Source organism: Engystomops pustulosus, chromosome 4 (genome assembly GCF_040894005.1).
Source record: "Engystomops pustulosus chromosome 4, aEngPut4.maternal, whole genome shotgun sequence".
NCBI classification, from domain to species: domain Eukaryota; kingdom Metazoa; phylum Chordata; class Amphibia; order Anura; family Leptodactylidae; genus Engystomops; species Engystomops pustulosus.
Genome location: NC_092414.1, coordinates 76250282 through 76266846, shown reverse-complemented (window position 1 = coordinate 76266846; position 16565 = coordinate 76250282). Strand labels below are relative to the sequence as shown.

General features: G+C 39.8%; 1 protein-coding gene across 1 annotated transcript in view; it reads left to right on the top strand.

Annotated features, from left to right (window-relative positions):
• STAB2 (stabilin 2) overlaps positions 1 to 16565 on the top strand; it is an 81560-nt gene that overhangs the window by 59282 nt on the left and 5713 nt on the right. Inside the window, exons 53-66 of the mRNA XM_072146374.1 lie at positions 917 to 1009; positions 1616 to 1762; positions 1926 to 1982; positions 2213 to 2339; positions 4358 to 4507; positions 5014 to 5118; positions 5224 to 5331; positions 7610 to 7803; positions 7995 to 8136; positions 9494 to 9627; positions 11003 to 11168; positions 11396 to 11502; positions 12222 to 12341; positions 13440 to 13589. Of these exons, the coding sequence (XP_072002475.1) occupies positions 917 to 1009; positions 1616 to 1762; positions 1926 to 1982; positions 2213 to 2339; positions 4358 to 4507; positions 5014 to 5118; positions 5224 to 5331; positions 7610 to 7803; positions 7995 to 8136; positions 9494 to 9627; positions 11003 to 11168; positions 11396 to 11502; positions 12222 to 12341; positions 13440 to 13589 (1800 nt within the window). The remainder of the gene's footprint in view (positions 1 to 916; positions 1010 to 1615; positions 1763 to 1925; positions 1983 to 2212; positions 2340 to 4357; positions 4508 to 5013; positions 5119 to 5223; positions 5332 to 7609; positions 7804 to 7994; positions 8137 to 9493; positions 9628 to 11002; positions 11169 to 11395; positions 11503 to 12221; positions 12342 to 13439; positions 13590 to 16565) is intronic.

Below are 16565 nucleotides of genomic sequence, written 5' to 3'. Positions count from 1 at the left end.
GTGAATATGGTGGGGGAGTTTTCATGATGGAATTGTTTATTCCTCTACAGCTAGTTATAAAAACTAAGTTAACCTACAAAGACCTCAAAGGGGAACCCAACATATTGTACCCACTCGCTTGACCACAAGGTCACTATAACCTACCAAAAAACAAGCGAGAGTACACAATAATCATAGTCCAAATCAGTAAAAAGTCAATACTTTAATACATCATAATGCTTCAAAAAATGACAAGTACAATGAATCTAATAGCATATCAGAAATATAACACCAGAAAATAGTGACTAAAAAGGGGGGTAGACACCTAAGCTTTCGCTACGTGGGTCTATCACTGACAGGTAACCAAGGCCTAAATCGATGGAGACAAAACCAGTTATAACATGTCTCCAAAGAAATATACCCCTCAGAAATTAAGTTATAAATAAACTATATACCTAAAGGTAAATGGGGGATATATAATACACAGGAATGATCTAAAGTACATGGATACCAGTGTGCAAAATACTTCTATACAGTGATAAATAGAAGGTATGATAATTACCAGGAAATAAACCATCTCCCAAAAGATCAAATATACTGGAAAAATATCCATGTAAAACCACCAATACAAATCAAAATAAGATCCTGTGTATACCTTGGGTCATCCTGCCAATGTATAACACCACGCCGAGGTCTGTGAGCCCTTATGTATGTATTTTATGCATTATCTACAAGCGGTATGTCCCTTCTGAATGTGTGTGCCATTGGTAATGCCATGCTATCACTTGAAAGGTCAGAACCCCAACAATTCATCAGTTCCCATACAAATGGGTGAAACAGAATTCTGTAAGTCACTATCTTTAGGCCCTACAAAAACCTTGGCTCTACAAGACAAAAAAATGCTTAGATTATGTTTTCACTTCTGTTCTATTTACAGATTGATGCTTATGACCTTCTCATTAGAGGATCAATAAAGACACTACAGGGCTCTGATCTGAGTGTAAAGTGTTCTGATAAAGACTCTTCAGTTGTAAGTAGATTACTTTTCCCGTGTAATAATATAAGCATAATTATGTAGATGGAAACATAATATTAAAAATGACTAAGACAACCAAGAAGAATAAAATGTCATGTTTTATGTAGAAAGAAGATTGGAACTAGGGATGGACAGGTATACTAATTCTACATCTGTGTGCATATACATTAGTAGCCATTCACAGCATCTTAATTGTTTCATTGCCAAGAAAATTCACTTTTAACAAGCATTAAAATCAGCAGTAAGGTGCCATAAGGGTGGTCCCATGTACTCCATGTATTCTTAGTCCCCCCCCCCCCCCCCAGAGCTCAGTCGCAAAAGCTTCAGTGTAACTCGCACCTTAAACTGTCATTACAGATATATATATATATATATATATATATATATATATATATATATATATATATATATATATATTTTTTTTATATATATATATATATATATATATATATATATTATATTGTGAATATAAAATAAATATGTGTATAAATATGATTTATATATATATATAGTTATATATGTTATATTTATGCTATATTTTATCACACGCACATGTGTGAACCCATCTCACAACAAATGTAATTGTTTTACAACGTCTAGGGGGAGATTCTTCTGGACAGTAGACAGTGCAGGCTCACCCAGCGGCAGCTTGCTTTTAATGGCGGACTAGCATATGGCATTGACTGCCTGCTTTCTCCATCAACTCTGGGTGGTCGATGCGACAGCTTGGTGACTTTTGATATGACGGTAAGTTTTGTTTTTTAATACATCGGTTATATGGGTTATATGACAGTTGACAATTAAAGCCTTTTTGTATATTTGCTCATTAGGTTTGTTCCATAGAATTACAAATTTGTTACATGAATAATAGAACTTTGCATAATGAAGGTTTATTATTGATTTTCAATAGGGTGAATGTGGCTTGTGTTTTAATGTTCCAAAGTGTCCTGCGGGAAGCAAACCCAAGGTAAAGTAAAATGTGATTTCATTCATATAGAACCTTTAACTGCTGTAAAGAGTGGTGAAAGGAGTAAGAAACAGCATATTGGCTTGACATGACATGGTAGCAAAGAGTATGTCACAAGACTAGATGCTTTAAGATATTTGGATGTGTGATTGTACTACCAGTAGCGAGGTTAGTCCATGTATGAACAAGTGACATATGTGTATAGCTTAAAACCTCAATGTGTCCCACAGGGCCAAAAGACAAAGTGTCAGTATGAAGTTACCCCCAGGAGGATTATAGAGGGCTGTCGTCAGGAATGCACTATGGTTCTTTGGATGTCTCAATGCTGTAAAGGTTACTATGGCAGAGATTGCCAAGGTCAGTATTGTAACTTGTCTGTCGTCATTCTTTCCCTTCCTCGCTAGCCACTCAAGAGATCCATGTAAGTTTCCCTCCGCATCATAATTACAGCTGAGATTTACTTATTGCACCTATAAATATACCGTAACGTTATTGTGCAATTTACATTTTGGATTTCCACTTTGAAGAAATGCTATTAACCTCAGATGCATGAATATATTAAATATATATCCTAGCCAGGGGCAGATTTAGACTGCCATGGACCCTGGGTTGTAGGAATATTATAGCCCCTACAAGTCTGAAATTCACTTCCTACATCTGGTACTAGAATCATGCTTCCTGGAGAATGTAGGATGTATCACTTCTGCTGGCTTTCAGTCTGAGGTTTGAGGACTTTTGGAGGACCGACAAAGGTCCCGAAATGACTATTGTTTACATGTGTATTGAGAGTAGGAAGAGATATATGAGGATTTCATGGGTGAAGTATAAAATTTGGTGAGTGGTTTGGTGGCCATGTGTCCCCTAGAAGGTGTGGCCCCATATATTATAATGCACTACTGATCCTAGCACTTCTTCCATATAATCAACCCCTTTTAATTTTAGTTCATATTAGATTTGAAACTGAGAAATATATAGAAATATATAGAACAAAAAGAATTTTAAACCCCAATTGCTCAGTTGTTCTCCAGCCTAAATATGGAAGAGATCAGATGGAAATTTAGGGTACCTTTACATATTGCTATAAAGTTGATAAAAAATGGCTAATTTCAACCAAAACAAATATTCATTTGATGTGTTACTGTCGGGGGAAAAGTTAAGAGTGCTCTAAATTTTTTCTTTTCTCATGATCTCTTCCACATACAATCTGTCTGTTAAGGGGTGGGTGCTGCACCCAATCCATACAGGGATTGAAGGTGGCTCTGGTGTTAACCCTTTAAAGGCCAGTGTCTAAATGCCATATTGGCTTTGATCCTCGCCTGTACTGTTCTATTCAATAGTAAGGGAGGGTTGTAATTTGAGTAGCGCCATGTTCAGCTATCTCCGGCACTCCCTTTCACTGTTTGACTTGGGGCAATCAATTAAAGCAGCTTTTTGAAAGATCTAAATGACCCTTTGAACCCTTAAAGAAAACCTACCATGAGGAATCTACCATCAGAAGTAGATCTTGTTGTAGAATACTCCTGCCTGCCCCTGTCCTAATCTGTAATTTAATAATCCTGGAATCTTACTTGTTAAAAACTTTATTTCAGTAATATGTAAATTTACTTCAGAGGCTACTGGGGCGTGAGAAGCCTTAGCTTCCAGTGCCCGACCTGGCTGGTACATGCCCCAGTAGCCTCTGCAGTTAATTTACATATTACCAAAATAAAGTTTTTAACAAGTTAGGTTAGGTTCCAGGATTATTAAATTACAGATAAGGGCTGTTGCAGGCAGGAGGAAACTACTATCAGATCAGTATAAATCAGTAGAGTTCTTATAGTAGGTTTCCTTTAATATACATTGATTTTTACGTTCCACCAACCACCGCATTCAGCAGTGATATTACCCAATACTACATGCATTGGAATTAGGCCTTTCCCTTTACATTGTAAAGAGGAAGCAGGACACTGGGGCAGATTTATCAAGTGTCTGAAAGACAGAATATTTCTAGTTGCCCATGGCAACTAATTACAGCTCAGCTTTCATTTTACCAGTGCTCGTGAATATTTTAAAGGGGAGCTGTGATTGGTTGCCATGGGCAACTAGAAATATTCTCACTTTCAGACACTTGATAAATCTGCCCCATTATCTTTTAGTGCCTCTCACAATATGTTATAATCCAGTTCAGTAAATATATTTAGTTCTAAATGAAATAATTGCTTTACTTGTTAATGTGTGAGAACCTCTTGAGAAGCCACAGAAGCACGATTGACAATTACGGTATCAGACAAGTGCAATCAGTTGAGCTTTGCCTCCTTAATAGGAGCGCAGAATGTAATTGCATTAATTATCTGTGAGAATCTCATTCTCTTGTGATTAAAATTATGTATTTGCAGCTTGTCCTGGGAGTCCCGAAACCCCTTGTAATAATCATGGAAAGTGCAATGATGGCTATTCAGGCTCTGGAGAGTGCACATGCACAGAAGCATTTAATGGAACAGCTTGTGAGTCGTGTATACCGGGAAGATATGGACCAAACTGCAAACGTATGTAGAAGAAAAGGTTTCATATACAACTTATACACCTTGTTGTAGGGTATGTACTAAAGCATGAAGAAGGGAGTATTCTATAGGTCTGTCTCATGTAGTGAAGATTCTCCCCATTCTCCTCTTAGATAAAGTCAAGGAGGTGGGGGAGCCCAACAATGCAGTCCTAAGCTTCCTCGCCTCCTCACAGCCGTTCCGTGTACTAGCAACACCCCCCAATGACAATGTCACTTTCCCGTTCGGTCGAATTCTGGGGCATGTTTGGTGCGCCTGTGATTTTAGGGTTGGGCCTATATCTCCAGCTGATGTTGGACGACTTCAAAGGTGTACCACGCAAGCGACACGTCTGCCTTGGTCAAGCATGGGAGTTTAGCAGAAGTACTACTTAGTATAGATGGGACTATAGATCTTTAATGTATTTATGTAACATATATTAACATTAAAGCCATGTTATGGATGACCTTCTGTGCAATATTTTCACTCATTTAATGATTTCTGTCTTTCAGTCTGTGATTGTACAGAAAATGGTGAATGTGATGAAGGGATAAGTGGAACTGGACAATGTACCTGCAACCAAGGATGGACTGGAAAACGTTGTGAAACAAAATTAGGTTTCCCTGATTTTCTATATTTTTAGTACTGGTTTTTGCTATATTTGGATACAGTTTTTATATGCACAGAGAACTTATATTTAATAAAATGTTTTATTATTATAGTCCTTCCACCTGTCTGCACTCCTCCGTGTTCTAGTGATGCTGTGTGCAAGAAAGACAATGCTTGTGAATGCAAAAAGTTTTATGAAGGCGACGGAAGAACATGTACAGGTAGGAATGTTATATACATCTGAGTAAAACATATTCTAGAATCATGGTTTGTAATAATGGCAAGTGTTGTACAGTAGATTGAAAAACAAATTCCAAAGAAAGTGATCGCTTATCTTCTTTTTTGTTCGTAGCCCCTATTGCATTGACATTGTTGTACAGATTGGTGATAGGATAAACATACCTTTGTTGTGCTGGATAGCAAACTAGTGTATCCATGATGCCAGCTAGAACCTGCTTGAGATATTTCACATAATTGTTTAAAGGGGTATTCCAGGAATCAGCATAATTCATAGACAAATGGGTCATTAAAATATAAGCTTATATGTAATTAGTTGTTATTTCAAATTTTGCTCCCCTCAGCAGAAAAATGCTGCTGACATACACTCACCGGCCACTTTATTAGGTACACCATGCTAGTAACGGGTTGGACCCCCTTTTGCCTTCAGAACTGCCTCAATTCTTCGTGGCATAGATTCAACAAGGTGCTGGAAGCATTCCTCAGAGATTTTGGTCCATATTGACATGATGGCATCACACAGTTGCCGCAGATTTGTCGGCTGCACATCCATGATGCAAATCTCCCGTTCCACCACATCCCAAAGATGCTCTATTGGATTGAGATCTGGTGACTGTGGAGGCCATTTGAGTACAGTGAACTCATTGTCATGTTCAAGAAACCAGTCTGAGATGATTCCAGCTTTATGACATGGCGCATTATCCTGCTGAAAGTAGCCATCAGATGTTGGGCACATTGTGGTCATAAAGGGATGGACATGGTCAGCAACAATACTCAGGTAGGCTGTGGCGTTGCAACAATGCTCAATTGGTACCAAGGGGCCCCAAGAGTGCCAAGAAAATATTCCCCCATATTACACCACCACCACCAGCCTGAACCGTTGATACAAGGCAGGATGGATCCATGCTTTCATGTTGTTGACTCCAAATTCTGACCCTACCATCTGAATGTCGCAGCAGAAATCGAGACTCATCAGACCAGGCAACGTTTTTCCAATCTTCTACTGTCCAATTTCGATGAGCTTGTGCAAATTGTAGCCTCAGTTTCCTGTTCTTAGCTGAAAGGAGTGGCACCCGGTGTGGTCTTCTGCTGCTGTAGCCCATCTGCCTCAAAGTTCGACATACTGTGCGTTCAGAGATGCTCTTCTGCCTACCTTGGTTGTAACGGGTGGCGATTTGAGTCACTGTTGCCTTTCTATCAGCTCGAACCTCTGGCCGAACCTCAGCTCGAACCTCTGGCCTCTGGCATCAACAAGGCATTTCCGCCCACAGAACTGCCGCTCACTGGATGTTTTTTCTTTTTCTCTGTAAACCCTAGAGATGGTTGTGCGTGAAAATCCCAGTAGATCAGCAGTTTCTGAAATACTCAGACCAGCCCTTCTGGCACCAACAACCATGCCACGTTCAAAGGCACTCAAATCACCTTTCTTCCCCATACTGATGCTCGGTTTGAACTGCAGGAGATTGTCTTGACCATGTCTACATGCCTAAATGCACTGAGTTGCTGCCATGTGATTGGCTGATTAGAAATTAAGTGTTAACGAGCAGTTGGACAGGTGTACCTAATAAAGTGGCTGGTGAGTGTACACTGTAATGAAGAATTAAAATGCTACTGGCCCTTTAATCAGTCCGTTAATTTCCTCCACGTGGAGCAGACACAGAACAGTAGATGGCCGCTGGTCACATGTCAACATCACATGTCCTGCACCTGCCTGGGAAGGACATATGATCACCGCTATGTTTGGCTGTAGTTGGTTAGTTGCAGTGCATCCAGTATGGACAGTGTTGTGATGAGACGCCATCTCAGAGTGGTAATGTGCAGTGATGGCAGTTACACACATCATAACTATGGTAACAGAGCAGGACATGCTGTTACATCATCACTGGGAGCAGAACAGAAGAGGGAGGGGAAGTTACTGAGAAGTAAAGGATCATGGGACTTGTAGTTTCCAGTGGTGGCCATCTTGGTGATAACTCTGCCTACTTTAGAGAGGCAATAACATTTTGTGAATCATAAAATCAAACTATTTAAGCTCCATTTTGACTAATGACATTGAGTTTTGTTATATTCATTTATTTATAGCATCATGGGTTTTTGTATGAGACTCAAGGAATGCCACTTTAACAAAAAATGTATAACTCAATCGTTCACCTGGCACTCCAGATAATATGTTCTGCGATCTTCCCACAGAAGTAATGGTTTTGTATCAAATATTGGTATGCTGCTATTCTTCAATGATTCAAGCTTTTTCTTCTCCCCTAGTGGTAGATCTTTGCAAGTCAACTAACGGTGGGTGTGACACTAATGCTAAGTGCTCACAAAATGGGGTTAAGATCACATGCACCTGCTTGAAGGGATACAGTGGTGATGGAAAAGTCTGCACAGCCATAAATCCATGTGCTGATGGACTGAATGGTGGTTGTCACGAGCATGCTATCTGTACCATGACTGGACCAGTAAGTCTAATATACCATGTATCTGTCTGCGTGACTTATTCTCCCATGAAGGCTCTAATAGAAAGCTTGGCTTGATGTCTCTCTAATAGACAATGGGCTCACTGCTATCACATTTCCACTCGTATTTCCTTTTCATGTAGATGTCTCACTATGAGTTATTTAGCTACATCACAATTTACATTGTTTCGTAGAATAAACGAAAATGTGACTGTAAGGACCAATACATAGGTGACGGTATAGACTGTGAATTGAAGAATCTGCCCATTGACCGATGCCTGCAGGATCATGGGCAGTGCCACGCAGATGCAATATGTGCTGACCTGCACTTTCTAGGTGAGTTATTGTTATAACATGTGTGAGAGATGATACCGCTAACTGGATCATGTTACATGGTTTGTAATATTAGCAAGTACTAGTAATGAACTGACTGGTTTGATACTGAATAGAAGACTAGTTCTATTATCACAGGGTGATTACTGGAACCTGCTTAATATTTATTATATGCAAATGAACATTTCCCATTTGTCTGGGTTTTCTCTTTTCTATCATAAATGATACAGTGGGGCTTATTTACTAAGGTCCCACGGCCGCATTTCTGTTGGGTTTCCTGATGTTTTCGGGGATCACGACGGGGATTGCGTTGCATGCTATCAGATTGTGTCGCAATCGCGCCAGCTTTTACACGACACAAATCAGAGGGCTGGCCGACGGACGATCCGACGGATCCGCAGGATTTAACATTTAAAATTGTGCCGCAAGCCAAGCACTTACATGCACTGGGAAGGAGAAGGTGAACACCGGCGGACCTGATCGGGGAAGCGACAGATGCTGGATATCGGGCACACGCTAGTAGTGAATCCCGGAGACTTCATCCTTGTCGGACATTCCGGATCAGGGATCACGCAGGGACCAGGTAAGTAAATATGCCCCAGTGTCTTGTCAATTTATCACATGACCTAGATACAGCTCGGTACCTTTCAAGTTAATAGGACTGACCTGCAATATCAAGCACAAAGCTGTTATAATTTTATGGTCCCATATAAACATTTTATGCTCTCACACATAGTTGGAACACAGGTCAGGGTATAAAGAATGATAAACTATTGGATGTGAGATAGAAGTGTCCTGACCCAGTGGAGGTAAACTGTGGACATTTAGAAAGTCGTTAAAAGATGGCCTGGGCAGATAACAATAAAGCAGCAATAAGCAATAAGCTGCAAAAGCAGACACAGACCAGCTATGGAAGTGCCATCTATGGACAGATCATGTTTTTTTTCTAATTCTATGTATATTTAGTTAATCAAATTCTTAGCTCTATTACTATTATGCATCATGCACATGACTGTGCCGCTGTAAAATCGGCTATCACATGGCCCCATTACTTTCCATGCACATGGCCATGGCTATGAGCCGACTGCAGGGGCTGCAAAAGAAAAAGCAGGACCTATTCCTACCTCTGCTTTCGGCCTGGCACCCTTTTTCAATTGTCATCGGTATGTTAGCACCGATCAGACGCCGATGATGAGCTGCAAACAATGGATCACATTCCCTTGCTTACGTCCCACAAACAGCACATGCTCATGTGTATGAAACCCTATAGCAAATACTTAATATTATTTCAAATAATCCCGCAGTAGATACGTTTATGTTTCCACTCTCATTTGTCTATCTGATCTATTCTATTCCATAGATGATACAGTTGGAGTGTTTCACTTGCGTTCTGCAAAAGGCCAATATAAGTACAATTTTACTGAGGCAACTCAAGCCTGCCAAGACCAAGCAGCCAACCTCGCTACATACAACCAACTCTCTTATGCTCAGAAGGTATAATCCTAGTGAAACATTTTCATCAGTCAGAATCTTTTATTCAAAAATGTTTATTTATAATCTTTAAAGCGCTAGGGAATGTGATGGTGCTATATAAATATTATTATCTTAGAATGTGTATGTTTAATGAAGTGTATCCATATTTGCACAACCTGAAAATAATGCTACTAGTATTCTAATTCAATGAAATGGAAGAGTAAAGTTATAGGCATTACAGTTAGTTACGACACCCATGCATTGTCATTAGCTTACTGATGGTCTTGTCATGTTCATATCAACAATTCTTTTAAACACAACTAGGTGTTGCCTGGGATAGTAATTAACTTCTCTTAACTAACACAAAATAGAATGGGTTAACAAAAATATTTTGTATGTATCTCTCTCTGACTGTCTTTCTCTCCCTGACTCTCTATGTGTCTCTATGTATCTGTCAGTCTACGACTGTCTGTGTGACCATTTCTGTCCCTGACTGTCTCTATCTCCGACAGTTACTGACTGTCTCTGTCTCTAACTGTCCCGGATCGTTTCTGTCTCTGAGTGTCTGTGTCTAACTGTCTTTGTCTCCGGCTATCTCTGTCTGTCTCTGACTACCTCTATCTGTCTCTGTCTGTCTTTGACTGTCAGAAGTGTCTGTGACCAGAACTCTTCTAGTTGCCCATGGCAACCAATCAGAGCTCAAGTTTTCTTTTCCCACAGCTGTTTATAAAATTACAGCTGATCTCTGATTTGTTTCCATGGGCAACTGGAACAGTTGTACCTCAGACATTTCTGATAAATCTCCTATCTCTGTATCCCTATCCATATTAACTCACACATAAGATGTCTTATACTCATTGCCTATCGTAACAAATCAAAGCTCAGAGCTCATATTAATGACCTGTGGCAAAAAAGCAACCAATCACAGCTCAGCTTCTAACTGCCACAGCAGCAGCAGACAATGGCTCCTGTATATGTGGGTTAGTAAATGTATTTTGGAAAGAGCGGGGTGAAAATTTTTAGCTCAAAACCTAGTCTATGACGTTCCCCAAATCACAGAGAGCAGCTGTACTGTCCTTTAATGGACATACACACACACACCCTCAGCTTTATATATTAGATAGACATTTATCATGCAGAGCCAACCCCATTCTAAGTAGTAGACCTCCAAACTGTAATACTAGAATCACTTGTTTGTACATACACAAAGATCTCTCACTTATGCTTCAGACCAGAAAAGTTTGTGACAGATTTTTATGGTAAGTGCGTTATTTATCAGTTTCACCATTCTGGAAGGTGTTGCATTACGTTGACTTATATCGGTCTGGAGTAAGTAGCCAAGCTAAAAAGTCTTACAACTCTCCATAACTAAGACCTTGTATTTCATTTAATGTAGGCCAATTATCATCTATGTTCTGCGGGATGGATGGATGGAGGAAGAGTTGGCTATCCAACAGCATACTCCAACCCGAACTGTGGATCTGGACATGTAGGGATCGTGGACTATGGAGTTCGGACAAACATGTCTGAGAAGTGGGATGTTTTCTGCTATAGGGTTAAAGGTAAAAGTTGGTTCTATATTTAGGGGATTATCCTCACTATGGTTTGTTCTACTACTTTTTGAGGCTTTTCGTCTCTTATTTGAGACAAAATAGTCTCAACTTAAACAAAAAAAAGTCGAAGAAATTGTTAGAAGAAATCAGACAAAGTTATGATAAATCCCCCCCCCCCCCCAATGTCTTATTATGTCTTAGTGTTGGCATGAAATGTATATTTTGCTATTCTGTAGATGTACAGTGCACCTGCAAGCCTGGCTATATAGGAGATGGTTACACCTGCAATGGGAACATGCTCCAAGTCCTTATGTCTTTCCCTGAATTTTCAGACTTCATATTGGTAAGTTAATACACTGAGCGAGGAATGCCATAGTTTCCATTTATTATGTTATATAAATGCCAAGGGAAGATGATGTTAGAAACAATTTGGATGATGGTGTACAACAAGACTGCCATTTTAATGATCATGCAGTCCCTCGTGTAGGCTTCAGATTCACTGCACACTCAGTCCAGAAATCACATGACTCCTTTCAAAGAAATCTACCATGCCAAAATCACTCCCTACTCACTGCACAAGTGCTAAAGGAGCAGTGGGAGGGTGAGACATTGTGACAGCCTGTAAACCCAGATCTCAGAGGGGCTAGGGTAGCCCTTCAGACTCATTAGCATAATTTTAACATTGATTTTAGAAAGATGGAGGCCATGGATAACAAATATAAGAAGGTTTATCCATGCTTGACTTTGATGGTACAATTCCTTTAAATACAGCTTTAAACCAGACCCTGCAACACAACTGTGTGTAAAATGCATAGTTGTATTGGACAAAATGTTGGTTACCAGAATGGTACAATTAAATTGTCTTGCAAGTAAGGCAATGAATAAATGCCCCAAAAAAGACCAAGAGGTTTATAGATGCATCCAGTCTATGATTCAGCATCAGCCCTTGGGATGAAGCTGATTTCAGAAATACTATTTAACTGAACACTAAATTATGAGAAAATCAAGAATTTCAGAGAAATATTTTGCCATTAACTTCACAGTTTTATCATCTCCCCACAGGAAATCTTCAGGTATTCCAACACCTCTGCAAAAGGGAAAGAATTTATCAATTTTCTTACAGACTTGTCCATTCAGGCTACACTTTTTGCACCTAGTAATGATGGCATTACTGAGAATGTGGTAAGTGACCATTTCATTATTGAAAATAATCATAGTTGGCATAGTCAGAGCTGATAGGGAAAAGGTTCTAGGTGCAGGATATTAGGAGGAGCCATGATATGTAGATGATTGGTCTAGCGCGGTGATGGTGAACCTTTTAGAGAACAGGTGCCCAAACTACAACCAAATCCCACTTATTTACCATCAAGTGGCAACATAACAATTTGAACAGTAACTTAGTAACATTCAATGGTACCCGCCCCCTGAGACCACCAATACAGTTGAAAGCAGGAGGGCAAATTCAGACATTGTAGCTTCTCTCCAGGGTATTTCTGTACAGGAAGAATCATGGGGCCAGCAAGGGGAGCTCCAAAGATAATCCGGCCATGTCCACACCTTCTCACTCTTCCTGCAGTCACACCTTGTCACCTTAAAGGGGTTTTCCAAGGAAACAAGTTAGGCTCTATCCACAGGATACCTTGTTTTCCTTGGGTCTAACTTGTTTCCTGGGAAAACCCCTTTAAAATAGTGTTTAGAGCAGCATCTTAAATTGTCTGAGATTGCAGGAAGATTTGAGTCCAGTCTGATAAACTCTGTCCTGGGGAGATAGCCTGGGTGCCCACAGAAAGGACTCTGAGTGCCACCTCTGGCACCCATGCCCTTAATTCCACAGCCAATCTGCAAGCAGCAGAAACAAGCCCCAATAGGGCGTTTCTGCTGCAAACTTTTTCCACAATGTGTGTATAGGATTTCCATCAATGCTACTGTATTGCGGTCTGAATTTTCGGTAAATCTCCATCATAATACAGTAGCATTGTAGTGTATGGGATTGATGGAATACTAACAATGCGGAAAACATCTGCAGCAGAAAACTCCATGTGTAGTTAGAGGGTTCTCTTCCTGGACCTATTCACTTTGGTGAATCTGGTCTGTGATGTTTCTCAGACATCTCTAGGCTTTATTTACATGATAGACAATCTAAAAAAAAATCAAACATCATAATCCTGATTTACTAATACATGGTGAGCTGTTTTGAGTAGATTCTAGAATTTGAAGTATATTAAAGTAATTTGAAATATGTAAAAATTATGGAAACTTTCATTGTTTTTCTGTTCAAAGACTCTGTCTGGTCGTGACATTGAATACCACGTTGCCAATGTAAGCATGGTATATATGAGTGACCTCACCAATGGAACATTACTCCAGACCAGGATCGGCAGCAAGTTGCTTGTTATTTCTGAAGAATCTGCCACAGACAGGGGAAGCACGGTAAGAAAACAATATCAAGGCTGTTTTGAACCCAGTAGGGTTGAACTCAAAATGCTGTTGTTTAACACTCAGTATATATCCCCATGTATTTCTATGGTCTCACATACATGACAGGAAAATGAACCTTGGGTAGTGGAGAGGACAGTCTTTCCACCGATAAGCAAGTGAACTGAGCTCTCAAGCAAATGACACACAAGGGACTAAATTTTAATTCCCTAGTAAAGTTAACACAATAAAGATAATTTTTCAACCCTTAACTTCACAATTGTACTCAGTTTTACTGGTGTTTTAGCTCCTATAACTGACTGCTGGTCAGTGTAAAATTCCAGGGTGTGGGTCGGACTTTCTAAGCAGACACATAATGATCCATCTAGTTCTGTGAGCTTAATATGTGGTTAGATTGTCAGGGTGCAGGTTTATATACACTTTCATTTACCTTCTGAACATTGTACTAATATATGACACAGAAAGAGAGATGAGACAGATCAGAGACAATGAGGTGCCTATTACACACAATGACACAGTCAGCTCTGCTACATATCTGCTATTCCACTACACACTAGGGGCCACATTTATCACTTTTGTGCGCCTAAGTGTAGTAGTTGCGCCTAAATTCGGGCGCACTGTTTTGCCAGAATTATCACAAGCTACAACCATCTGTGATAAGTATATTTTCTGCCTCTTATTAATCACTTTACTTTAACACAGTTTAGGCGCAGTTTAGGCGCAGTTTAGGCGCAATGTTAGATTCGGGCACTTACATGTGATCCTGCTACAAGCTCCTCTCTGCTTCTCCCACAGCCCAGAATGAAGATAACACTCACAGCAGCACCCAGGTGTGTGACACCCTGCACCCAGTGACCTCCTCAGCAGGGGCTTCTCCTGGAGGGGATCCCCCAGTGCTGGTCTCCTGCTGCACCCCTGTAATTCTGCACTGTATCCCCCTCAGACACTGTGCAGAATTACATGGGGGACACTTGTTTGTAGTCAGGGGCGTAACTAGAAGAGACTGGGCCCCATAGCAGATTTCTACATTGGGCCCCCCTTCCACCCCCAAAATATATACATATTTAGGCTGCATTCACATAAACGTGTGCGCGGCCGGCTATAGCGTGGCAGGCACATATCTGGCGCGCTGGAGAGGAGGAGAGGTGATCACGTCTCACCTCTCCCCTCTCCATAGAGAATAGAGCCACATAGCCATTCTTACAGCCATAGATACGCTCTCTTTCCTTTGTGGCCACAGCTCGAAACAGTGAGTACTCGTTGTGCTCACTGTACCGAGCCCAGGTGCTATAGACGCATATGGGGGAAGTATATCCGGCAGCAAATTTGCAGCCAGATATACGACCCTCACACGTTCTTGTGAATGTACTCTTATACAGACATGTTTATACAATTAAACACATTTCTACACTCATATATACATACATTTATATACTTATATACACACACACATAAATTTCTACACTCATATTTACATACATTTATATACTTATATACACACACACACATAAATTTCTACACTCATATACTCGCCCCTATATACATACAAGTATACACTTATATACACACATTTATGCACTGTTACACTGTATATACAAACTCATAAAGTATATACACACATACTGTATATATACATCACTCATACTGCATATACATTATATATATATATATATATATATATATATATATATATATATATATATATGAAACACACCGTATACACTGACCATATATACACATACATGCGGTATAAATACGCCATATACACACATGTGGCATATACATACAGAATATACACACATACAGCATATATACACACATACGGGAAATGCACACACACACATTCAGTATATAGAGCATATACATACATACCATATACACAGCATATACAAAAACACACACATCATATATGTGCATATATTTAAATGTGCACATATATATGTTTATATAAATATGTGTGTGTAGAAATACAGTAGATGCATATATACACATATACACAGTATATACTCAAGGAAAATACGAACAGTACACACAATATATAATCACGAATACAGGCAGCACTACTCCAAGACGTCCAGTATTAGGTGAAAAAAATGTTCCTCTTTATTCCATGTTTGAAAAAGGCTCCTAGCGAGCCAAAAAGTCGCTGTACTTTGTTGTACTTTTTGAATATGGAATAAAAAAGAACATTTTTTTCACCTAATGCTGGACGTTTTTGAATGCTGCCTGTTTTCGTGATTATACACAGTATATACATATATACAATAATATAAAATATATACAATAATACACAATATATGCATATATACAATAATACACAGTATATACACATATACACAATATATACACATATACACAATATATGCATATATACACAGATATACACATATACACAATATATGCATATATACACAGATATACATATATACACAGTATATGCATATATACACAGATATACATATATACACAGTATATGCATGTATACACAGATATACATATATACACAGATATACACATATACACAATATATGCATATATACACAGATATACATATATACACAGTATATGCATATATACAATAATACACAATATATACATATATACACAGTATATATATATACATATACATAGTATATGCATATATACACACAGATAAATACATGTATATACTTACCTTTTCGGATGTTTTGGGGCTGTATGGGTGGCCACCCAGCCGTGGCTTGAGACGGGTGTTCAGGTGGGTGTTCTGGCGGGTAGGTCGGTGATCGGACAGGTTCGTCTGCGGGCCGGGGGGGGGGTTTTGACGGGTGCTTGTTCCCTCGCTCGCGGGTGTGGGGACTTGATGGGAGTCAGGCGGGTGCCAATTCTGCCGCGCGGGCGGCATTTGCTTGTTCGGCCGCGCGGGGGGGGGGGGGTTGGGGGGGTGCGTGAGGGAGGGATTGGAAACGGGCGGCAGCTTGTTCGGCCGCA